Source organism: Dicentrarchus labrax, unplaced genomic scaffold, assembly GCF_905237075.1.
Source record: "Dicentrarchus labrax unplaced genomic scaffold, dlabrax2021, whole genome shotgun sequence".
NCBI classification, from domain to species: domain Eukaryota; kingdom Metazoa; phylum Chordata; class Actinopteri; family Moronidae; genus Dicentrarchus; species Dicentrarchus labrax.
Window position 1 is genome coordinate 1,725,788 of NW_026136713.1, and position 25,466 is coordinate 1,751,253.

The 25,466-nt window shown below is 38.6% G+C and overlaps 1 protein-coding gene across 1 annotated transcript in view; it reads left to right on the forward strand.

Annotated features, from left to right (window-relative positions):
* Positions 1–16,734, forward strand: part of LOC127375101 (uncharacterized) — a 249,471-nt gene extending 232,737 nt beyond the window's left edge. The window contains exons 2-3 of the mRNA XM_051420937.1: positions 16,014–16,025; positions 16,706–16,734. Coding sequence (XP_051276897.1) covers positions 16,014–16,025; positions 16,706–16,734 — 41 coding nt within the window. The remainder of the gene's footprint in view (positions 1–16,013; positions 16,026–16,705) is intronic.
* Positions 16,735–25,466: the final 8,732 nt, after the last annotated feature.

Genomic DNA, 25,466 nt, shown 5'->3' on the forward strand with positions numbered 1-25,466 from the left:
TCTCAAAACTTTTTTTAGTCTCAAATATTATTATTTTTTGCTATTGGTATGAAAACTTTTTCTCTCAAATATTTTTTTTTCTCTCATAAAATGCTTTTTTGCTAACAGTGTGAACATTTTTTTTCCTCTCAGATTTGTGTCTTTATTACAAGCGAGAAAATAAATGATCTAACTCCATACTATTACCGCTTGCTTTTAGTAAGTAACTTGTAATTTGTGGTTAAAAAAATCTCACCAGCTCAGTCTACTTGAGCTGGATTCATTTAGAAAAAGTAAGTTTTTGATAATTGTGCTTTTGGAATGTAACTAAGTGCATTTACTCAAGTACTGCACTTAAGTACTAAGCGTGAGAGTTTTTTTCTTTTCATACTACTGTCTACTTCTACTCCACTACATTTCCAAGGGAAATATTGTACTTTTTACATCACTGCATGTGTAATAATAAATATGTGATAAATAATAATAATCACAAAGGCCATTTTCCTCCATTGAGTAGGCTACTTTTACTTTCAATATTTAATTTTTTTTTTTTTTGTAGTTATATGCTTTTACTTAATTAAGATTTTTAGTGCAGGACCTTTACTTGTATTGTAACAGAGTAGTTTAACAGAGTGGTATTAGTACTTTTACTTCGGTTATGGATTTGAAAACTTATTTTTTGTCGACCTGTGGGCATGCGCTGATCAGTCCTCTCTACTAGGCACTGGACGTTACTTCATGTCCACAACATGCCCACAGCTGACAAGGTGGAGCTGGACCTCATTGAGCTGGAAGTACACATTGCTTCAACTGCACTATTTTCAGCACACCAGTGATCGTTGTGCTTGGCACAATCATTTGGTGAGTAAATATTTGACCCTTGTGCAGACCGTTTTGCTCTTGTAATTCAGTGCCAGGTGCTTGCTAGTACTGATGTGTGTAATAATGTCAGCTAACACTAGCTTAACTATATTATAGACACCATTTGACTAAATCATGATGAAACTTGGTCAAAACTTGGTTCTTTTTCCAACCCACGACTTCTTTGGCATTGAAAATGGGTAACTTTCAATACTTTTGTAACGATAAAACTGAGCAGAAACTTTAGTGTTACTGTCGTGGTTGTGCTCGTCTCACGCACCCGCCCACCCACTGCCGGATTTGAATTGTCTTGAAAATCTTTTAATATAAGGCCAGTAACTTCTGTCGAGTACCAGTACACCCCACGTTTCATCAAACTTTTCACAACAAAAAAGGGAACTGCTGGCCAGATACTCAGTGAACTAATGTAGCACATGAGATGGATGGTAAGTAGGTTCATTTTGCTTTTGATTTGTATGATAGAAAGTTCTAAATGAGATGATCCAGACAAACCTATTCTATTTCCTGTCTGACTTGTGCTTGTGCCTTGCAAGTTACTTTGTTAACTTGTCTTTTCTCTCTCTGTGTCATCATCATTAGACACCAGTCGCTCTGTTGTCCTCAAAGGCATTCCCATTTTACTCAGTGACGACTCCAGTGAATTCTACAAGACCTGCTCTGTAAGTACTTGCACATAGGAAAAAGTTTGGTCTGCATTAATATAAAACTACAATACACAATATGCATTTTGTACAATGATATGTATTCTGTGCAGTAATTCCTCTACAACTAATCTGAGAGGTATGTAAACACCCAGTAAATAAAAATGAAATTTGCCACATAAACGTTATAGACATTAATTCATTTCAAATCTAAGGAGCAGGAGTCTAGGTTGAAAAGTCAGTGTCACTGTTCAAGAATGTATGGACCTTGTTCTATAAAGAAAGAGATATTTGGGAACATTAGAACACTGAAGGCTGAATAATAGATTAAATACTATTACAATAGTGTAACAGACATAGATCACACTATGAGCAATTTTAAAATTAGTACATACATACTAAATATGATTTTATTGATTATTATAAGGTTATTACCTGAGGGTAATGAAATGCACATTTTAAATTGGAGAATTGGAATCAGAAGTAATAGCAATATTCAATGTTTATTGTTCAGCCTAGATCCGTCAATGATGCATTTAAAAAAGAAATATATATATATATATATATATATATTGTAATGCAGCTAATTAAACCCAGTAAGTCTTCTTTTAAAAGAGTTTGCATACTTTTTTTAAGTAAGGTCAACTTATTACATTTTACAGTGCAGATTTGTTGATGATAATAACATTAGATACAGTTATTTGATCGACAGTTCTAATGTTGAAAAAGTGTCTTTGGAGTGTAAAGTCTGTGTTTGTGCAGGCTGTGAGGTGTGAATTGAGAATGTGTATAGACACAAACCTGCAACCAGAACGATCAGATCAATAGTATTAAACCAGACAAGTCAATTCTACGAGACTGCGTGAGATCTAATCAACACCTGTGTAATAATGTCAAGCAGGCTATTGAATGTAAAAAAAACTAAATATTGGAAAATCTCCTGGATAAAGTCTGCTGTGGTTGCTTAGAGATTTGTGACACACTTCCAAAGCTTGTAAGTAAGTGAAGTGAGGAGTGAGAGAGACAAAAAAGCCTGTTTACCACTCAGTGATTGGTGGGGGGTACATGGATGGGGGAGGCATGCAGTGAAGGCCCCCCAAGGCTCTGCTTCTCCACAGGGACCAATCTGGACCTGGGGCTTCAGCTAGAGGGACACTGCTGCTCCATCTGGAGGCTGAGCGAGCCTGAGGTGACCCGACACACACACACACACACACGCACACGCACGCACGCATGCACGCACACACACAGGTGAATGAACAAACACACACACACCTCAATTGATGCCTCAGCCGGAGAGAGAGATAGTGGGAGGTTATTATCTCCACTCCTAGCATTGTGTATGCATCGAGGAGGCTGACATCTTGTCACTACACGGCAACAGCCTGACGCTGAGTGCCACTGAATGACGAAGATGTCTGCTATTGTGTGTGTTATTTTGCCTCCATCCATTTTTTCTCAGTCATTCAACATCTCTTCACCCTCTCCTCTCTCCACTGAGTGACAAACTGCAGAATCACATTGTTAAAGAATCTCAGAACAAATACACAAGAAAAAACAGTTTGAGGACTGTCTGATAAATCAGGGGTTATTTTCTTGAGCCTTGTACCAATCCATAGATTGCCTCCTGCTTTACATACACTGTCTTATCATTTGTGCTACCTTCAATATCACACCCCAACTGGTATCTTAAACCTAGTATACACTACAAAACTTTTGCCACAATTTGCGCCAAAGGATGAATGGATCTAGGTATCCAGTTACAGTGTGAAGAAGAAACCAAAGGCGGTAGGATGATCTGTCCAATTGGAGTTACCTTGCCATCAGTACACCTCATCAGTTGTGTACTAGTGTATAAGTCAACATAACAACAGTCAGGGAGAAAACAATGTTTCGTGTGAGCAGAAAAGAGACATGTTGAAAGGAATTTGCTATTAAAAACCTGATCTTGTTGCAAAGCTGATGTTCAGCTTCCACTTGAGGTCCTGGGTTATGATGGTACCCAGGAAGCACAGAGTCAACTGGGAAGTCACACCAGATGATGGGGGTGGGTGGGGCTGGGTTCTTCCTGAAGTCTACAACCATCTCCACTGTCTTTAGAGCGCTGAGTTCCAGGTCGTTGTGGCTGCACCAGGTCACCAGATGGTCAATCTTATGGCTGATCGGTGTATGTTACAAGGTTAATATGATTCACCTTAGAGAACTTTTGCTCATAGGTTACTTTACACCAGTTTGTGTCTATTGTCTCAGTGTCTCAGTCTGTGCACACAAACTAAAGCTGCCCCTGCATCTCTGTTTTCCTTCTCACTTGGCTGGGGTGGATGGACAGCTTGGGTGTGGGGTATGTGGTGGTTGGAGGAGGGCGACTGTCTGTTTTTTCCGCTGCCGTATGGATACACAGACTGCAAACAAGCCCTCACCACAGTGGCTTGTGCCTGCGAGAGTACACACACGAGCAGGCACAGACACACACCCCGGTTAGCTGTAACATGGCCCTTTGGCCTCTGTTCTACCACAACAAGCTACATTAGCTCTGCTGCGTTGGCTCTGACCCCCCCCCCAGCTCACTGGCTCCTCAGTAGTCCTCAAACAGCTCAGCGGTCCAGTCCATGCTACAGGAATGAAGCTCCACTTGGCCTCTAAGACAGTGTATTTGAAAACTAGTATGCTGTTGTTAGCTTAGATCATCGATGGGATTTCAACTTGTGACTCTGGGCTGAATACAACATGTTTGACTGTCGAACCAGCAGTGACAGCTGCGTAAACATGCTCCCTTCTGGCTTCAAGTCTGTCCATGTAATGTCCTGGGTGTTAGACAATTAGACAGCCAGAAAAAGTGCATTCACATGCTGTATGAGTCACCATCTATAGCCTTTAAGATCCCAATATTCAACAGTGGTCTGTGGCTTGTCTGGCACCTAGCATCATCCATTTTACTACTATGTCCAAGGTTTTGATCAACCCTTAACATTAGCAGTTTAACAAATATAACCTTGCAACCATGATTGTATAAAACATAATTTTTATTTAATGAATCAATTAATCAAAAAAAATTGGGTGAAATGCATCACATTTTAATAATGTAGACATTACATTCTAGTTTTGATCCAACAGCTGATAAAACAACACACCTCCCAACTTGGCCCAGGTTAGTATAAAAGTGCAAATGCAAAGTGCCTCTAGTCCACATCAGCAACTAGAGAAAACTGACAAAAACTCGAGCATCCTGCTGCAGTTCAAACAGAGATCCTGCAGACAGCAGGCAGCTCAGAGAGATATTTGTTAAAGATGGACTGACGGATGGGAACAAGCCAGACAAGGTGCTACCTGTCACTCTGAAGGGGTGTGAATGTAATAAGGGGAAGGAAAGTACATGGTGTAAATCCAAATCCGAAATTTGACTGAGATGTGACATTTCTGCAAAGTGGTAATGATGAAAATGAAAAGCATGAGTAACATAAATGTTTGCATAAAAACAGCAGTGATTACATTTTAGAGTGCAACAATTTCATCTCTTATTAAACATTTTAAATCATTTTTTATTTTCTGATTTAGTCTTCCATTCAGACTATGTATGTGGCTGATGACTTGTACAATTCAGGTGTTTTACTTACTACAATGAATTTAAAGAACATAGTAATAGGTTGATAATTTAGATGTTTATTTTGTGTGGTTGCTGAAGTTAACTATGTAGAGTAGAGGATGGTGATGAGTTTCATCAGTGCTGAAAATAGGCTGTGGTTTCACTCTATAAATGGGAGCGTCTTCTCACTGATATTGAAGTTTTAAATTCATTAGTAACATAAGAAATAACATATTTTGTGCAGAGGACGGGAAGGAAAAACATAAAATCCTAAAAACAGTCATTCATGTACTATCACCAAACAAGCAATTATATAATGATATAGTGATACAGACATATAAAGGAAATAGGAAAGTTAGGACACAGTCAACTTGCTTTTGAATGCCACAGACACATTCCAATTTTTCTAAAGAAATTTTAGAGTTTTCTTGAAAATACAGGAAATGCTTGCTAACAAACGGTCATTCAACGTACCATTAGGCCTCGTATTTACACTTTCTACAAGAAAGTAGCTGTGTTCTTAAGAACATAACCGCCATGAAACGATCAATAACCTTTTATTTATTTGATTCACTGCTTTATTCTCACTAACACAGCTCTTCCTCTTCATTCAATCTAGACCATTGCTGCACTTCTACCTTTTAAGACACAGTCTCAAGCTGGTAGCCATGTTATAATGGAGATACAAATCCCGGCCACGCTGGGATGATGCGCCAAGTCAGATATTTTGTCAGAATTATTTCCGATATCAAGAATGAACTTCTAACTTACTAAGCTAAGTAAGAGTTCTGTTATGGGAAAATGTAGGATGCAATGTTTATGCAGCTTCACCCGTGGGAATTAAAAGTCAGGATATCTCGGCGTCTGCTGCTTTTACTTTGATCGTTCTCTCACAAGCCCCCCAGCTTTCTGGCAGTGTAATACTAAATCACCGGAGAACTCCTTAAAGACCAGTCAATCCATTTCAAATGTTGTTTACTGGCTCCCATTGTGCTGCAGCTGTGGAACAGTGGAACTCTTTCCGCTGTGAGCAACAGAACCACAGGGCAGCATCATAAAAGTTGTCCAAAATCAGAAAAGATGAAACGTCTGAATAAAATATTCAGATTGACAGTGAATGTCAGAGAGAGGGAATGGAGGGCAAAAAAACTAAATTAACAATAATATGATTATACACACATATATTATAAACATATGTTGATAATGATTCAGCACACTGTTTCAACAGAAATACACAGCTGTTTACTTAAGTTTAACAGAATCTAACAGAAATGTTTGATTGGGGATCATACCACATAACCAGAGAGTGAAAACACTCCTCTAAACCTGTAGGAATGCTTGAATCTGACCCCAACAGTGGGCCTCATGCAGCAACGTTCTCTTGTATTTATTTTTCTGTTAAGAGAGAAATTCCATATATGAGTCAACTCCTGTCGCCCATTGTCATTAGTGTAGATAACACGCCTTAAACACTATATGGGCATGTGTTGTGTCAGCACATGCACAAAAAAAGGATGGATAGATAGCTCAATATTCTATAAATAACACACCAAATAGTGAATCACTTAAAATAGCTAAATACACAGTATAAGTAAAAACCTTAGCGATAGATAGATAGATAGATAGATAGATAGATAGATAGATAGATAGATAGATAGATAGATAGATAGATAGATAGATAGATAGATAGATTAGTACTGACATTACTGGAAAATCAAAAACAAGAAATGGCATGAATGATGAGGTGCTCTCAAATCTCTAGATCTTTAAAAAAAGCATTTTCTGCATAAGGCATGGATGGCCAAAGCAGCTAACAGCAGTAAGTAAGGCATTCAGAAGCTCAACACTAGCATTATCATCCAAGGCTTATAGCATTATCAATGGACAAACAGTATTTCTTTTAGCCCCACAAATATACGTATCCCTCTATAATCACTGTAATTACGTCAAAACATAATATAAACTGATTATATCATATGATTGACTATATAATATTAATTTTTTCTTGTGTTCCTTTAATGTAAAACTCGTGTTTTCTTGCATTGGATAAACAATTTGTGGACTGTGAAAACAACATACTGTTTTCTCTCTTGGTGAGAGTGCTCTCGACCACTTGTAAAAGAGCAAAAATAATAAAACATTGGTAGAAATCTGTGAGTACTAACAAAATAAGAGAAAATGTTTTTTTGTGTATTGCTTACTGCATTAGGCCAAGTGAGTCATGCCAGCCTGTCCCCTCTGTATTCCTTCTATGTGTAAGCATTGTCTCTTGGCTCTGCCTCGTCCTCCGGCTCTATTGGCTCAGATGGAGGCACAGTGATGGCTGCGGTAATGAACCCTGCCTTGCTCGTAACCTCTCCCATATTAGCCGGGCAAACACAGGGAGTCTTTTGGCTGCCACCCTCCACAGTCTCCTAACAAGCTGCAGTGATGCCCCTCCTGGCTGCCAGCCACAAAGCACTGGACCCACTAATGTCTACAGTGGGCACCGCAATGTGTTTATCCATTGTTTGAGAGATTGCATTTTCCTCTCTCCACGGATGTTTATGCATTGGTTTATCCACCATGCTTGTGCAACAGCAAACTTGACATACCACACCCCACCTGCTGTCGACCCCATCATGTTGTCTTTAGCCCTGTTCGGCTCTCTGTCCTCGTCTGTGTTTCCTGGCCTCTGGCCAGTACTGAGTGTCATTTTTCCGCTGTTACAAGCCCCCGTTGCCCCAGCCACCTAAAACCCTGTCCTTACTCTATCTCTTCATTGCACCTCTTCGCCCCCAGATGCATTCTGGTCATTTTCTGTGTGGTTTGTTTTGGCAGCAGCTCAGTGAGCCGTCACAGCCATTTAATGGCTGGGTGCTCCCTGGCTCACCGGTGTTGTTTCTCCTATTGCCAGAGTCTGGCACCCTGGACACACACTCCTGCTATTCCTCAGCCTGTATAATTGATGCACAAGCAGCTGCAAGACTTCACATGCTGTAGTTTCGCATACACAAGAACGCACCACTGGTTCTTATAGTGGGGCCCAAAGGAACGCTATAGAACTGTTTAAATTCAAGAGCTAAAGCATAAAGAGGCAGAAATACACCTACTCTGTATCTGATACACTGTACTGTTTATCACCATATGCTGTATAACAGAGAGGCATTGCATGCAAGAGCACAGGCACATTGCCTAACCAACAATTATCCATAAGTCTATATTGGCACATCCTTATTAAACCCAATTTAGACATAAACAGATCAGAACAGAAAGGTTTAGGTCACACCAGTATTTAAAACAGTGAAACTCTGAGCCTAGTTACAATTATGATTCAAGGGCTACTGTGATCAATTTATTAAGCTCTGGTTAAATGGGGGAACCTTTAGATCTTTAAAACCCCCATGACTATAAAAGAAACATTAAACGGAAACTTTAATGTACACTAACACAAAAATGTATGAAGAAAACAATCCACAACTCCAACAACTCCCCACAATAAGTTCTCAAAGAAATAACTGGTAACATCCGATCATTTGTCAGCTAGGTTAGTCCAACTCAAAACAACCTCTTTATACAGGCTGCTTTGTCCAATTGAAATGTCCAACAACCACCAATGGAAGCAAAATATCTTTCCTTCAAAATGCAAAAATAGTATGAATCACAATTCATTGCAAATAAAAACATCAAAGAGGATCAAACTCACCAGCGTAGATCTGGGAATTGATAGTCCCGCCTGGAGTTGATCTCCAGTCCTCTGCTCAATGGTGATGGCCTTCCCCTCACTGAATGGTACCACCATAAATAAAGCGCCAAATGTCTATTTCCTGCTCAAATCTAGTGAGAAATGAGCATACACAACTCCCCTGTCTCCCTGCAAAGACTTCTGTTTTTCCTTCCAAAGAATTCTTCTGCTTCTTCTGCTTCTCTGAGTTTAATGGCAGATCGCAAACAACTTCTAAGTGCATACTGCTACCTGCTGAACAAAAGTGTGTACCATCATGTAATTTATCTAGCTCTTTAGATTTTCTTCAAACAGTTCACCTCTCTTTGCTTCATTTGTTCTCCTGTGAACCTGGAGTGGCTGATCACCTGACCAGTATCAGCTATAGGAAACTACACAGGCCTGAACCCAATGTTGACATGATGTGTGAGAAGCTGCAAGAGCCTGACATCTACAATTTTTTTAAATGTACCAGATTTATTTGCCTCAGTACTGAAATGTCTAATCCTGGTTCAACCATGTAAAGCACTTTCTTTCCAAGCTTGAAAAATTCTGTATAAATAAATTAATATAATTATATTGCGCGACCTTGTCAACACTAAACCGTGTTATATAGCATACAGTTATTTCATATGTTTTTTTCTTTCTCACAGCCAAGGCACTTAAATGACCGACTGCCTGATTTGAATGTCTTACAGAGTGTCAAGAGGTAACTATCAAATAATCAATTTACTCATATTTGTCAAAGCAACTTTTTTGTAGTGTCTACCATTTGTTTAGCACATTTGACATGAACTGTGGATAATTCTCTCAGGCAGTCTTATAGAAAGTGTACATATAGGGCTCTAAAGGCCCTTATACACTTGACAATTTGACAAAACCCTCCCAGATTTACCAGAAATGCACCTCAAAGTCCATGAGTCTGTGAGTGTGGAGATTGGGATTAGGCCATGGTAGACATCTAAAAGCAGATATGACAAGGCTAGAGCCTGCCAGAGGTTTAACGTTGGACTTTGATATGCACATTTGCCATACTGTCCAATAGCAAAGTGGTTTGTCAGTGGTAAAAATTTCAGAAATGGATGAAGCGGTCATTTTGTGGTGTTCCTTAGGGTTTTATACTTGATCTACTCCTTTGTCATTATACATGCTTATAGTCGGACAAAATTTACAACACATTGGAACGTTTTATTGCTATGCAGATGACAACGACACACAACTGTACATATGACCAGTGTCTGAAGACCCCAAAAGAGTAGTTAAATAGTTAGGACACTACCTAAACATGAAAACTTTTTGAAATTAAACAAGGAAAAAGAACTGCCTATTTAGCAGTTCCACAGCAACTTTGGACTTGTGCTTGTGTCCGTCTGATAGGTCCAATATTTACCCTGCTTTAATGCTGTTTTGTGAAAAGCTTCACTATGTTCAGCAGGGTGATACTAACTTTGTTTGTCTGCTTCTGATAGACAGATTATTTATTGATAGACTGTAGTCATTTTAATGTCACTCAGAGATCAAGTGCAGATACCTAAGGTCAGCTGCCCAGTCTTTTGCTTCTCTTAATTCATTTTATTTTATTTCTATTCATATTTGTATTTATTCTAATTATCTTGGTTTGGTTCTGTATTCTTACCTGTACCCCTCCTGTGTTTCATTATTCTTCCGCTGTTGCTGTTATGACACCTGAATTTCCCTCCAGGGATTAAACCTTGGTTTATATTATCTTATCGTATCAGTGCTGCTGGAAACCAGGTTGATGAATTTGAGCGTGCAGTCTATAAAATCAGAAACAATGAGCTAAAAGGTTAAGAATCTGATGGGAATTGCAGGGCCAAGGGTTTGATTCTTTATGGGTTTGTCACTAAAAACAATCCATTTCATATTACATTAAATAAAAAAATATGAATGAGAGCAACTTTAAATAGAAGCACTTTCTAATAGACTTTTAACCATTTTCTTAATTAATGTTTACAATTTCCAGGTTGCCAGTGTTTTCTAATTTGACATTAAATAATAAAATACACTCCACCATATCACATTAGAAGTCAACAACTGAACCAGATGTCATTTTTCATAGAAAGCCATTAGACTATCGATTTAAATTAGCACAGAGAAAGAGAACAGAGCAACAGGGGGTGCTGGCATGCAGAGAGGAGCTTCCTGGGTTTTATCTGAGTGATGACTCAGACGAGATCATAAACACAACACTGTCATGGATGCCGTCTGTCCTTCTGCCCACTAGACAACACAGACAGACAGGTAGAAAGACGATAACATGTATGGGTGTAACTGTGACACCTGGATCTGATAACAATATAAAGCCCTTTTTAAATTTTTCTTCAGACCATGCAGCAATTCTGAAAACCTCCACACACATATAATACAACTCACTTAAACTCATATATGGACAAGATTTTGCACTGTAAAAAAAAACTAGTTGTTTCAACTAACAAAAGTTAGTGTCCGGGCTGCCTTAAAATTTGAAGTTAGCTGAACTGAATGATTCAAAACAAATAAACTTTTCTAGTCAAATAAACTTAACCTTTAGTTTACATAAGTTAATCAAAATTCAGTTCCAATGGAATTCTTTAGTTGAGTCAACACAATCTTAATTTCTTTCAACTGGAATTCCTAAACTGAAAATAATTAATCTACAGTTCAGTCTACCTACAATATCTAGTTTACCTAACTTTATGTTATGTCAACTTCATTATACATTTATATTTGAGTCAACTTTCATAATTTAGTTCTGCTTAAGATTAAATTTATACTACATATTTGGTAATTCTCTTTCAACTTTATTTTAGATTATGCTTAAAGATCTTATCTCTATAGGTTATTGGTTGTTCCAAAGAAACCAAATCAATTCCAGTTCTTCAAAGCTTTAATAAACCAGATTGGCAAGTTAAACACATCAACACATCCCATCAAGTACAAAAAGTTTTGTCCCCAAAAACAGCACAAGCTTATGGGTAAAACATCTCCTCTTTAGAATGTGCACAAATGAGTACTCTCTACTCATTACTTTTGTTACTGTCTTTCATAACATGAAACAAATATAAAATAAAATGATGCACACCCAAACAGGTCAAAAAGACTTTCCAGGAAAGACCTCAAACCCTTATGGCTTATTAGGTTATGACTAATGACAACTTAGAACATCGTGGAAAAGGTCTTAAATTCTTGCAACTGAGAATGTCAGTGACCATTACAATAGTGGAACAGAACTTAAAAGAAAACTCTCAGTCTCAGTGTAGTGTCTACACAGTTATACGAAGAAGTCTATTCCTCAGTCCATTAGTATTGCAGAGCAGTGCTCGCCGCCAATGTTCATGAGAACCTTCTAAATGACTTCGAAGGTATATTGCAGCTCCTTCGGGTAGTCAATGTTCAGTGCATAAAGCAGAACCAACATAGCTACCGCATGCGAGTTGTCTTTGATGCCATGCAGAATGATCTGTTCCTCCAGGACCACCGATCCTCTCCTTCTTTTACTAGGACAATGCCGACATTCATTCCCCTCGTCATGCTGTCCTCCATGTCTGTGGGCTTCACAAAGAAAGGAAAAAATATTTTAGTATTGAGTATTTTTTAGCATTCTTTAGTATTTGTCAAACTGTCTATGAGAAACAAGAACATGTTTCGGCATTATGGCATGCCAAAATTAAATATATATGGAATGAATGTTTGAATATATTGAATGAAACCTGAATATATGGAATGAAAACTGACATCATGAAGGCACTGGCACCATCTTTCGTATGGGCCTATCAGCTTCTACCTGAAGTGTTATTTCCACCAACATCTCTCCTTCAAGAATGATGCATAATGTTCTTTCAGCAATGTTTTGTTGAACATGATTACTCATAAGAGGGTGTCCTGGCTGGGGGCTTCACCGCCTGGTGCGGCGGCTGTGCTGTCCTCGGGCGCGGAGCTGTGGAGAGTGATCGGGTCGGTGCGGCGGGTCGCCGGGACTGGGCTGCCGGCCGTCTGGGACCTGTACAGCCAGCGCTGCGGGGGGAGGGCGCGGCGCGTCCTCTCTGGCTCCAGCTATCCCAGCCGCAGTCTGTTCACGCTCCTGCCGTCAGGCAGGTGGTTCAGGAGCATCCGAACCAGGACCAGCAGGTTCAGAGACAGCTTCTACCCGCACACCATCAGACTACCGACCTGCTGAGAGACCCTACGCGCACACACACTCGCCACTTTAAGACTCTACTGTTTAAATAGAAATAAAATAACATAACAATGAAGAGAATAGATTAAAGTGCAAATGTTAAAAGATAAAAAAACAAAGAACAGAAAGTAAACAGTAGAGTCTTAAACTGGCGAGTGTGTGTGTGTGTGTGTGTGTGTGTGTGTGTGTGTCTGCGTAGGGTCTCTCAGAGATGTTGGTGGAAATAACACTTAAGGTAGAAGCTGATAGGCCTACATAAACATGGCGCCAGTGCCTTGATGATCAGTTTTCATTCAATATATTAAAACATTCATTCAGTATATTAGTTATATATATAAGTTAATTTCCTTAACGACATGCCATAATATGGTAACCAAAATTGATAGGCTGAATAAAATGGGGCCAGTTTTCCACATGCATTGGCATTAAAACATTTACAGCTAGCAACAGAGTTTCATCAATTCATTCAGTAACAATAACTAAGCTTACCTCTGCTGTCCTGAGGAACTTTGAAGGATCTTCACGGAGGAAATACGGCAGGCCCCTCAGAATGACAGCCCTTTGTGTTTGGTTGGAATTCTGTTAAAAGACAGAATACACTATTAAAGCCACTAGCCACTCAAGTAGATGTGAGGATACCTCCCTTTAATAACAATCTATGGATCAATTAAGTTCATTTCATTTAACAAGCAACAGTTTCTTCACTCTCTCAAAATGGTGCTCTGAATGAAAGTATGAATGAGTTACAGTGAGACAATGAGGGAGAGCTAAATTGTGCAAGGAACAGTAAGAGTGTGTGAAAGAGAGAGAAAATGGCGGGCAGCAGAAACGTTTTGTTTGGAGACGTTAGTTGAACGTGCCTACGTCAGCCAATGACAGAAGCGATTATCCGTACATCCTTTTGACTGACTTTCTTAGTTTGAAAACTTTTCACTAGTTGAGAAAACATAAACACAGCATTCTGAGTTATCCCAACAGTTTCAATAATTTGTAGTCATACTGACAATGAATTAGAAGTTATCATGACTAATGGGCACAACTAATTTTTACAGTGTGGTTCAAGTCAGGCTTATCTGTTATGCTAATCCTGTGATACAGACTGTAATTTATGCTGGACCAATAATAAAAAATAAGATCCTCATAGCCCACTGATAACCTTACGCTGCATTTTCAAACCTAGCCAATTAGAGTCTGTAACTCATCAAATCTTTGATTAATCAACAGCCATAAATCAGAACTTTGCCTGTAGATAATTAGTGGTAATCTGATACTCCCACTGTGTCGTGATTCCGTCTCTCCCTCCACTGACGTCGCCGTCACAGGTAATTGATGAAATTAATTGATCGAATGAATCAACGATGGACGGAGAACATTCATCAGTCTCCCAGCGTTAATCTGCCTTGTCCTCCTTGGATGCGTTGATGTCTGTGTTTTTAGAGGACGCCTGTGTCTGCTGTGATCATTGGGCGGCATTGGGCCCACAGCGTCGGACCCGAGGAGGTGATTATGCACACCATAGATTTTCCATATTACTAAATGTCTAAATTAAACACAGATGACCTTACTTTGCTATTGGAAATCATTGGCTCTCCATAATTTCTCTGACAGACTTTATTTTGCCTTTGAGGACAGCGTTCCCTGAAGTATTTGTGTTCACAGATTCATAAAAAGAATGACGTAACTGAAGCCCATGCAAGGCTTTGTTCTTTTTTTGTCCTGTAACAACACTTGATCAAAGCAGGAGGCTTAAAAGGTGGTATGTAAAGATATTAGTCTTGTCATTTCATGAGTATGTATAAGTGTTTTTTTTCAGTTTTTATAGTGACTTTTAAGGTCTGTATCTGTTATTTTACCTAATCTACCAGTTTGTTTGATGATTAAAGGAAAAGACCAGAATCAAAAATGTGTCAGTCCCTCTCACAGTAAATTTAGATTGAAGACATCAGAAATGTATTTTATTTTTAGAAAATGTTCAGTTATTAAAAATCAAAACGGCACAATACTCAAACAGGAAAAAATAACACATTTGTTGGGGACTATTTTCAGCAGTGGATGAATCCACATTTGGCTCTCTGGTGAGTATTTGGTATTTGATTGCATAAAAATAAGCTAAATAAGTTGAACGAATATGTGACTAGTGTGGCTTATTAATTCCTGCATCAATGGCAGCAAGCTACCATGCAAAGTGCTGGCCAAAGTACACTTCAGTGTTCAAGAGGATCGAACCATCAACCAGATACTGGCTACTTCAATTTACAATTGCAATAAATAGCATGAATAAAAACTCATCAGATGTAAGAAAGTATTGGCATATGTCCCTGTTGATACTGGTGTACATTTTAAACTAGCGTATGTTTTGTCTAAGGATGACAATGATTCCACAGACATAAGGCAACTTGTATGATACACAGTGTGAAAACACAGTGTGAAAACATTGGAATACATATGGAAGATGATCAGGGCCACATGAAAAATGTATTTGAGTTCTGAGTTTCAAAAAAAAAAAAAGATAAAACTGACTTTTTTACAAGAAAAATGTGCTTCAAATATCAAAATTAAAAGTACTCAATGCATACTTAACTGTTGTAGTTGCTTGAGGTGGACTGAAGTACGTAAGTAGTATCAAATGAAAAAAGCCAACCAGGTACAATACTATACTCTGGAGGTACTTGTAATACAAGTACTTGTAATATAAGTACCTCCAAATTGTATACAGTACTTGAGTAATATAAGTAAATTACATTTAGTTACATTCCACCATTGTAAGTGTTGTTACGACCTCAGATGTAAGATCCAGGGAAAAAGAGGAGCAACAATTAATACTGAACGCAGGGTTAAAGAAAGACAAGAAAACAGAATTAGTTGTACTAACAAAACTATTTATTAAACATTTTAATCATAAATGAAGAGTTAAAGGTTTTTAACAAAAAAATACTTCCTTAAAAAAAAGAAAGTGGAAATAACTATTTTAACAAAAAACGTGAATTAAACAAACCAAACACTAATTCAACACTAATTCAACACCAATGTCACTCTCCCTCCACTGAGGGAGCAATGAAAGTAGCACACATGCGCACACACACAATCGGCGTACAGCAGCATACAGCTATCTGGCTGTTTGGCCCACTGGCCCTGCTGCTTCTGCTGTCTTTGTTTTAAAGCTGTTGGAATGATTGCTAAACTACTGCAGGTGCACCTGACCAGTCGGTACCTGGAACAGGACAGAACAGAGCAGAGGCAAAACACACTATACTCGTAACAGTGTGAATGTAATGTATTGGCATTTGTTGATACCCTGCAGCACTGATTGGATACCCTATAGGCTTTTCTTGATAAGTGGGCTAGTAGACTAAGAGTCGTTTGCTACTGTATCTACTAACAAAACGTGTTCTCTCTAACTATTTTTATCTTTTTTTAGGAAAATATAGTTTACAGTCCATAGTTTATAGGATTTAAGTCTCTCTGCAAAGTTTATGTCTAAAAGGCCTACTATTTGGAATCAATAGGCCTATAATACATGAATTTAGAATTTACTAGTTTGTTTTTAATAAATGAATAGTTTATTTAACCACCAAATCACATGGAATTGACTAGAGTCAAAAGATAATTCGACAGCCACTGAGATCTGCTAAGCTATATACTGTTAGCAGTAGCTCTTATCCTAACTAATCCTAAAACGAATTATTATGAATGAATGACCAAAATGTCAGCTCATTAAAACTGATATGTTTTATTGACAGGTAACGGCAAGGGCAAAGTCAATAACTAAACCTAGCTGTAGTTTTAGCTAAGGCTAGCCACATCCACTACCTGTGGAACATATACTTCATATCATATGTGTTAATATATACCATGTTGATATTATATGTCATATTTATACAATATATTATTATTATATTATTATATTACAATATATAATATATTATTTATCGTATGTATATCTTTCTTGTATAGTCAAGTATCTATTATACATATGCTATATATCATATCATATATGTGTGTAGATATTATATTATTATTATTATACATATTATTATTATATACTGTTATTAACAATAACACTACCCTTCATGTCATCAGTACTATTACCACCATCTTGCAATTACAACTTCTTTGCACCTTATCTATCTATTCTAAGTATTTTATTCTATTGTTGTTTTTTATTCTATTGTATTTTATTGTATTTTAATGTACCTGGCTGCTATCTATCTATCTATCTATCTATCTATCTATCTATCTATCTATCTATCTATCTATCTATCTATCTATCTATCTATCTATCTATCTATCTATCTATCTATCTATCTATCTATCTATCTATCTATCTATCTCACAAGCTAGCTTCCACTTGATATAGCCCTAACTATCTAGTTAGCTGTCTTTCTATGGCAGAGAGTGCAGAGACAGCACACAGATTAGGTGTAGTACTCTATAGTATTCTACATTACAGATGTAGAATAATCAAATTATTATTCAGTTCTGTATGAAGTGTTAACTCTTATTGAACAGTGTATGAAAAGCCAAGGCCAGTTCATGAAAGCTTTTAGATTACAAAATTCTCTCCTGCAAAGCCATTTTTGTTTGAAAACAGAAAGCTTTCATCATCTTACATAGATCGGACAGATTAGATGCAGAAACCTGAGTAAATAAGAGGGGAACTGCAATAAATACAGGAAAAAGGGCTCACTGAATGGTTTGAGTATGAGAACTATGTGAAACAGATGCGGTGGCCTTCACAGTCACAGGATCTCAATATAACTAAACACCTGTGGGACATTTTGGAGCGATGTGTCAGCCAGAGCTCTCCACCACCGCCATCAACAACAAGTGAGGGGACGTCTTTGAAACAATGCTGTTCATTCCTTCATTAGAGTTCAGTTTCAAAATGATCCTTACACATCTGTGCTAATGCATCAGTTTTACAACAACATATATACTAAATATGTGTGATTGTATTATTATTAGTATACATAATCAAAAGTACGTCAAAACTATAATCTTGAACTATATTGGATTCTACTGAAGCCCCAAATTCTCTCTCGAATACCCCTGAAGTCTGGCCTTTTGACTTTGTCAAACTCACTTAAGTAGATATTAAGCAAAATGAAAACTTTTTTTTTCTCAGGCTTATGATCTCTGCCCCCTTTGCCCAAATCTGTGTGTTTTTGCTCCAGGACCCGGCAAACATGGCAGGCAGCATCAATATCAAATACAGGTGCCCTTCCAGTGGAAAAAACATCATTTAAGGCCCTTCCACTGGAGAAAATGTGATGAAATGCTGTCTAGGGTGGCCTTTGAGTGGATAACTATGATGAAGTACTCTCTAGGGTGCCTTTCTAAATGAGAATGATGAAGTTCCCTTCCAAGGTGCCCTTCAGTGGATAAAATGTGATAGCTTGACCTCCAGGCTGTCCTTTCCAGTGGAGAAAATGTGATGAAATGCCCTCTAAGATGCCAATCGAGTGGACAAATAAGATGAAGTACCGTCTAGGCTGCCCTTCCAGTGGAGAGAAATGCAATGTGGTTGAATACTTCTATTAACAACACAGCCTGTGTGACACTGATGTACACAGATATGTAGTAATGCTACATGAAGCACCTTTCTCAGCAGTACCTGTTACCACTTGTCTGTCAAAACCCCCTCCACAACGCACAGGCTGTGTGCTGTCATGGCAAGCTGGCGTCCACGCCACGCTGTGCCGACCGATGCGTCTCATTTCTAGGCTGCGGTGTGAACTTGTGATATGAGAGGAGAGGTAACTGAGCACAGGAACCTCAGCACGTCATAGCCCCCCTAGACACTGTCAGCCATTAGGGAGGCAACTCAGCGAGAAATTGAATTTTGTGTCGTTATCTGGCGGATGCAAAGCGGCTGGTATAGAGTCTGTTAAAGACAGAAAGAAGACAAACAGTGAAGAGAGAGAAGGTGGAAGATAGAGGGAGAGAAGTGCACAAGAAGCTGGAGATAAAGTGTAGACGTGTGTGTTACAGATAGACAAAAACACAAGCAAGGGATAGAAGAGGAAAATGTGGAGCTCAGCCTCATTGGCATGATGGGAAGTGTGTGGCAGATTAGCATGGAGTCTAACTTCAGTTAATTATGTGCATACTGTTAATTCTGCGTGGCTGGCTGTGTTGCCATGTCTCCCGGTGCCACGGAGTGTGTGTGTGTGTGTGTGTGTATGTGTGTGTGTGTGTCTCATAATGAAAGTGATGGCTGGACCTTTGACTCCTTAGCAACGCTTTAAATGAACCGCTAAAGTCCCGCATCAGCATTTGGTGAGAGCAAAGAGAATGTATGTGTGTGTGTGTGTGTGTGTGTGTGTGTGTGTGTGTGTGTCTGTGGACAGACACGTGCACAGGGACTTGATGCATTAACCTAAAATAGAATGCGAGTTGTCCCAGGAAGGTTGTCCTCTAATTGACTGGAATCTGTGTGAGCAGCACTTTTTAAACACCTTTTGTTGTCCATTTTGCGGTGATTAAACAGGCATTGATTTTAATTGGCTGATCTTAGTAGAACCTGCTTTACTCAGCAGAGAAGAAGAAGAGGAAGAGGCAGAAGACAGAAAGAAGAAGCTAGGGGCTGGCAGTTGCTCATTTTATTACAAGAGCACTGAGCTTACATTCTTGATTAATGGGTGCAAATTCTGAAATAAAAGCTGTAATTAGATAATGTTCAGGTTTGAAATAATAGCTGTGTGTTGCTGAAGCACAGTTAATGAAAGGCAGCACTTACTGTAGTGGTTACACAATAAAAGCCCTCCGGTTTAACAACAAGATTGTGCCATCGCTTCCCCCTCACCTTCCAAGCACGAAGAAGAACCTATGGTGGCCATAAAATGCTAGTGTTTGCTTTGTCCTTTCTGGGCTACTGTAGGAACATCATGGTTCAATATGGTGGCCTTCATTGAAGGCGACAAAGTTGACTGTGCCCATTCTAGACGGTGCTCAAGATTTCACCAGAGTGGTGTCAAGCGTCAGGCAGGCAGGCTGAAACACTCTCGGTGGGATTTGAAGACGTGCAGATCACGGAGCCAAATCAGGTCGCAGTCGCAACGACATAAAGCTGGGGTAAAGCTGAGGTCAGAAAAAGAAAAAACTGTCTGGAGACAATGGTAAAAAGTCACTCATTTCCATATAGTTTTTTGTCAAAGCTGCAGGGAGCCTCTGGAAAGCATGAGTATAAGGAAATGTAAAAAAATATCGTACTTTGTGATATTGTTTTGTATATATGTATTTGTGGTGTGTTTTAAACTGAAGGATATGATGTTGGATGTTACAGCAAATGTGATTAATACAAATGCACAACAAGTGTTCTGGTTGCATAAACATTTTTTTTTTAAAGTCTCTCTTTTATTCATGGTGTTGTTTTTTTTATACTATGAAAGTTTTACTAAAAATTGGTATTTTTATTTTTAAATTTTTTAAAATTAAATCGCCATATCACAATATATTGATGCGTAACGCCTGCATTGTGATACATATCGTATCGCCAGATTCTTGCCAATACACAGCCCTAATGGAGAGAGGCTAACACCCAAATTCCACCAGACCCAGCTGCGACGCGTTCCTGCTCCGCTGGGGTGGGGCTGAGCTGATCGCACCTCTTCTATGCTCTAAATTCCACCAGAAGCGCTCCGTTCTGCTGTGCATGGTCTATTTTTGACAGAGCCCACAAGCAACTCATGTCAAGCAGCCCAGAGCAGATCACACTAGCAAGAAGTCAGACACAGGAACAGCATAGAGAATCTGGTCAGTTTAAAAAAAAAGTGCAGACTCCAGATTGAATTTCACACTAGATCAACATTGTGGCACCAAAGGAAGTCAATCGGTCAGAGGCAGGTTAGAGAACATTTTAAGTGGAGAAACACACTGTTTTGCTTCCTTATTAAGGACACAATACATGAATAAAAACTAAAACTAAAAAACTAAAACACTCTCAGTAGGGTTTAAAGACGCTAAACCACAAGGCAGACATGACATCATAAAGCCACACCCGGTGGAATTTCTGGGTAAAAAGCCACATGTGGCTCCGGAGCTGCAATCGCCTACCCCCATTATAAGGTAACAAAAACATAACCATTCATATATTCAGGTGAAGTTTAACATTCGAACAACAAGAGATTTACAAGAGAGTGGCTGGTACTCTTTGTTTAATGTCTGAGTTACAGTCGGTTACACAACCTGTTTGTCCTTGACAATGTCCTCTTTGTTCCGAACAGGGTTGACTAAATTAGACAAAAGCAATGAGCTGAAAACTGTGAAGAGATCCAGACTGGAGCTGATTCTCAGTGGGATCAGCAGTACTACCAACCCTGTCAATTTGATTCAGTGTAACATACAGATATTCTGCAGTGAAGCTTTAATTTAATCTCTGCTTTAATATTTTGATCTATGCATGTGTTCCAGGCTAATAATCCCAAATAAATGTATATGCTCTCATTCTATGGCTCTTGAAAATGTGCATAAAGACAGATAGGGCTAATGCCGTGAATGGTGTCACCATTTCATTATAAAGGAGATTGGGGTGGGTGAGATATCAGGGCTGTTAAAATGCCACTTTGATGGGTGCGAAATAAGCACTGAACCGTGACCACTATCACCAGAGTGGGAACAGGGTGAAGCACTTTTTCAATGATTTAGCAAAGTCAACTGAGCCTAGTCTTCCTTTTGATTTTAAACCAGCAAAACCTCCAGGCTGTCATGGGCATTTATGGCCCGGGGAAACCATATGTGATAAAAGACGGCTCAAATAACTGTTCACTCAGAAGCAGTATTCCATGCACACGTTCCAAAATAGCAGCCTAATTTGGCCCTTGTTGACATTAATGAAAGAGTAATGCTTTATTGCATGTTTCTAAATCAGATTAGCATTGATTTAGTGTCTTTAGAGCATGACACATGACAGGGAGAGGCTGCTTAATTTACATGTAATAGTTAATATTTCACAGTGACTGACAGAAATGTCAAATTGTAAGAATAATGTATGCCAAACACCACAGGCACAATCCCTCATGCTCCTCTGATAGATCTGCCTTCAGCTGTTTATAGTTTGCACACGCACTGTTTGCATTGTTGTCAGTCCTCTTCAGATTATGCATGGCCTGCTTCCTTTGATAATCAATTACCAACAGCACGTAAATTCACATTTCCATTTTGTAAAACAAAATATATTCATAAATAAAAACAGTTTTGACCATGGGTGTTTCTGAAGGAACATTTTGAGCTGTGCCATTTAAATAAATATATGTAATATTATTTAATAGTAATATTTATAATAAAAAGAATACAAAAATAAAGATTTTATGTTCGTTATAAGTACAGTTAAACTGGGCTTAAGGCTCCAGTGTGTAACATTTAGGAGGATCTATTGTCATAATATAATATTCATAGGTATGTTGTCATTAGTGTATAATCACCTGAAAATAGGAATTGTTGTGTTTTTGTTACCTTAGAATCGAATTTTATCACCGTAGGTCGCCTTCCATGGAGGCTGCCATATTGAACCGCCATGTTTCTACAGTACCCCAGAAGGGACATACCAAACACTGGCTAGAGATAGGGGTGTTTCACAGCCACCTTAGTTTCTCCTTTGCTCGTGAAAGGGGAGGGTGAAGTGAGGGAGTTGCAATCTGCAATTACACCACTAGATGTTACTAAATCCTACATATCCCATATGCTGCCACCCACTGGCAAGCTGTTGAAAGTGCAACAAACATTTCTCAAAACCAAGATGACTGACAGAAAAACAGAAACGTTGAGCAGTTTAGGAATATCTCGCTACTCTTTCTAATAGCATAGGAGACCCTTGCAGTTTAATAACATTTGCTTAAGTTTAACAACATCAAGGAACAACTAAGACTAATACAGTTGTTAACATTATATTAAGTATTAATTATATGTTTGGAGGACATTTCAACGGTTTTGCATTGCATTTACACATAAAATATACAACACAATTGTTTAAAAGTATGAAAATATATATTATTTTATATATATATATATGATTTATAGTTTTATTAACTGTTTTTTAATATGCATTTGAAAACTCAAACACAAGCAGCCAACCCGAGATATATCGAAAACTGCCTAAAGAGTAATAAAAACACTGTGTAAAAGCTAAATTTAGTAAACTTCATTGTAAAGATTTGTAAACCAAGGATGGATATCAGTGTAAGCAACATAAATTACAATGGCTTTATGCAGTTACATCATAACTAAAATAACATAAATGAAGGGAAAAAATTAACCCATTAATGACTAACAACCCAAACTACCTCTTTTTCAGTTAAAAGGTAGAAACACAAACTGCTGTGGAAACTGCAAAGACATATTACTGACTGTCTAAATCCAATGGTACCAAGCATTTGACATAACTAGTCACTAGTGGTTACTTTATTTATCTCAGAGGAACATATTATAACATGTCTCTAAGGCCTGCACAATGGCAATACTGGACTAAGAAAAAGCAACAGATGATAGAGAGAAAGTTTTGGGAAAAGTGGGTGAGTGAAATAAGAACCTTGAGTTATGTATTTATTTCAAATTACAGTTGAAATTTAAAGGTATGGACAAACAGGACAAATATTAGTTTAGGGTTAGCTAACCCCAACCCCTTGTTAATTAAAATTGGTACAACAAAAATTAGCAAACATGTTTTCACTGAAGTGTCTGAAAAAAGCTAGATTAAACCGGTGTTATTTCTTTTGTGATAATAAGAGTTACTCTGCAGGATGTGTGCTTTAACCCTCACAAAGGTTCACTACAAACATGGAAATTGCAAAAAGCAAACGTATAATTCAAATTTATTTTCTGAAGTTAGAACACGTCCTTACAACCTTGCAATCTCACACAATTACTTGAAGTATGTTATTTAACACATCTTATATTTCTTATTCATACAAATCCATAAGTCCTGGTCTTCGACTCATCATTGAGGCATCTTTAAAAGTCACAACATAATCATTAAAAGACACAACAGCCGCCCTTTCAGATCTGCATGAGAATGAATCATAACACTCACCTGAACTATTAAAGCTGTCAGAGTTCGCCTTCTTGTGCAGGAGGAATGAGTCATGGAGGAACAGCAACACTGCTGTGATTGATGATGTTGGGATTTTAGTAGAAAAGCTTCCGGTGTCCATTCTTCTTCATATAAAACTCCACTTGGGCATTAAGGAGCCAGTTAGTGCGAGCTTTAAAGTGAGGTAAAGCTGAAGAAATAAGGTCTTATTCTATTATTATATCAACTTAGGCAAGAACTTAAGCTATTAGAGTTAATATTTGGGGATATGTTCATACTGTATATTAGAGATTAAATACTTTTATAGGGGATGTTTGTCTCACACTAACCACTATCTGGCTCTAAATCCACTCTGTTCACCAGCTAGTCTCTACTGTGTCTGCTGTTTGGTGCTGAGCAGAAATACAGGGGCTTCATCAGAGCGTTTTCACTGTATAGAACTGCCTGCCGCTGCTGGAAACAAAGATACTAAATCATACATTACAATTGCAGACCACAAAACCAAAACAATTAACTAAAAGAGGCCAAAAAGCACAGTGGAGCTGAGGAGTTGGCGGCCAGTTGCTCCATTGTTAATATAAAAATATTATAAGTGCAGCTTTATGGAGCCAAAGTTCAAGTTTTCAGGAAAGCAAACTGAGGCTTCAATGCTGCTTATAGTCAGTCTGATCTCACATTAATAATAAAGTGGATTAACTCTGGCCGGATTTAAGGTTAAGGGGCCAAATGTCTGCCTGTCTGAAGCGGTAATGCTTTCAATCACAGAACTATTCTGTGATTGAAAGCACACACACACACACTGTTAAAATGCTGATAATTGGTACTATGGGAGGTACAGTAAGGAGATGAATTGACAAATCAGGCAATGTCAGTGTGTGTGTGGGTTCTTTTTACATCCTGGCAAATTATGAGGTTTGACTGATAACATATTTAGGAACAGGAAACCAGGAGTCAGCTATTCATTTACCAGACTAAAACTGCAGTAGTTTGTGACCCTAACCACAGCACAACCCTGACAACAGCACAACCCTAACCACAGCACAACCCTGACAACAGCACAACCCTGACAACAGCACAACCCTAACCACAGCACAACCCTGACAACAGCACAACCCTAACCATAGCACAACCCTGACAACAGCACAACCCTGACAACAGCACAACCCTGACAACAGCACAACCCTAACCACAGCACAACCCTGACAACAGCACAACCCTAACCATAGCACAACCCTGACAACAGCACAACCCTGACAACAGCACAACCCTGACAACAGCACAACCCTGACAACAGCACAACCCTTACCACAACACAACCATGACATCAGCACAACCCTAACCATAGCACAACCCTCACAACAGCACAACCCTGACAACAGCACAACCCTGACAACAGCACAACCCTAACCACAGCACAACCCTAACCACAGCACAACCCTGACAACAGCACAACCCTTACCACAACACAACCCTGA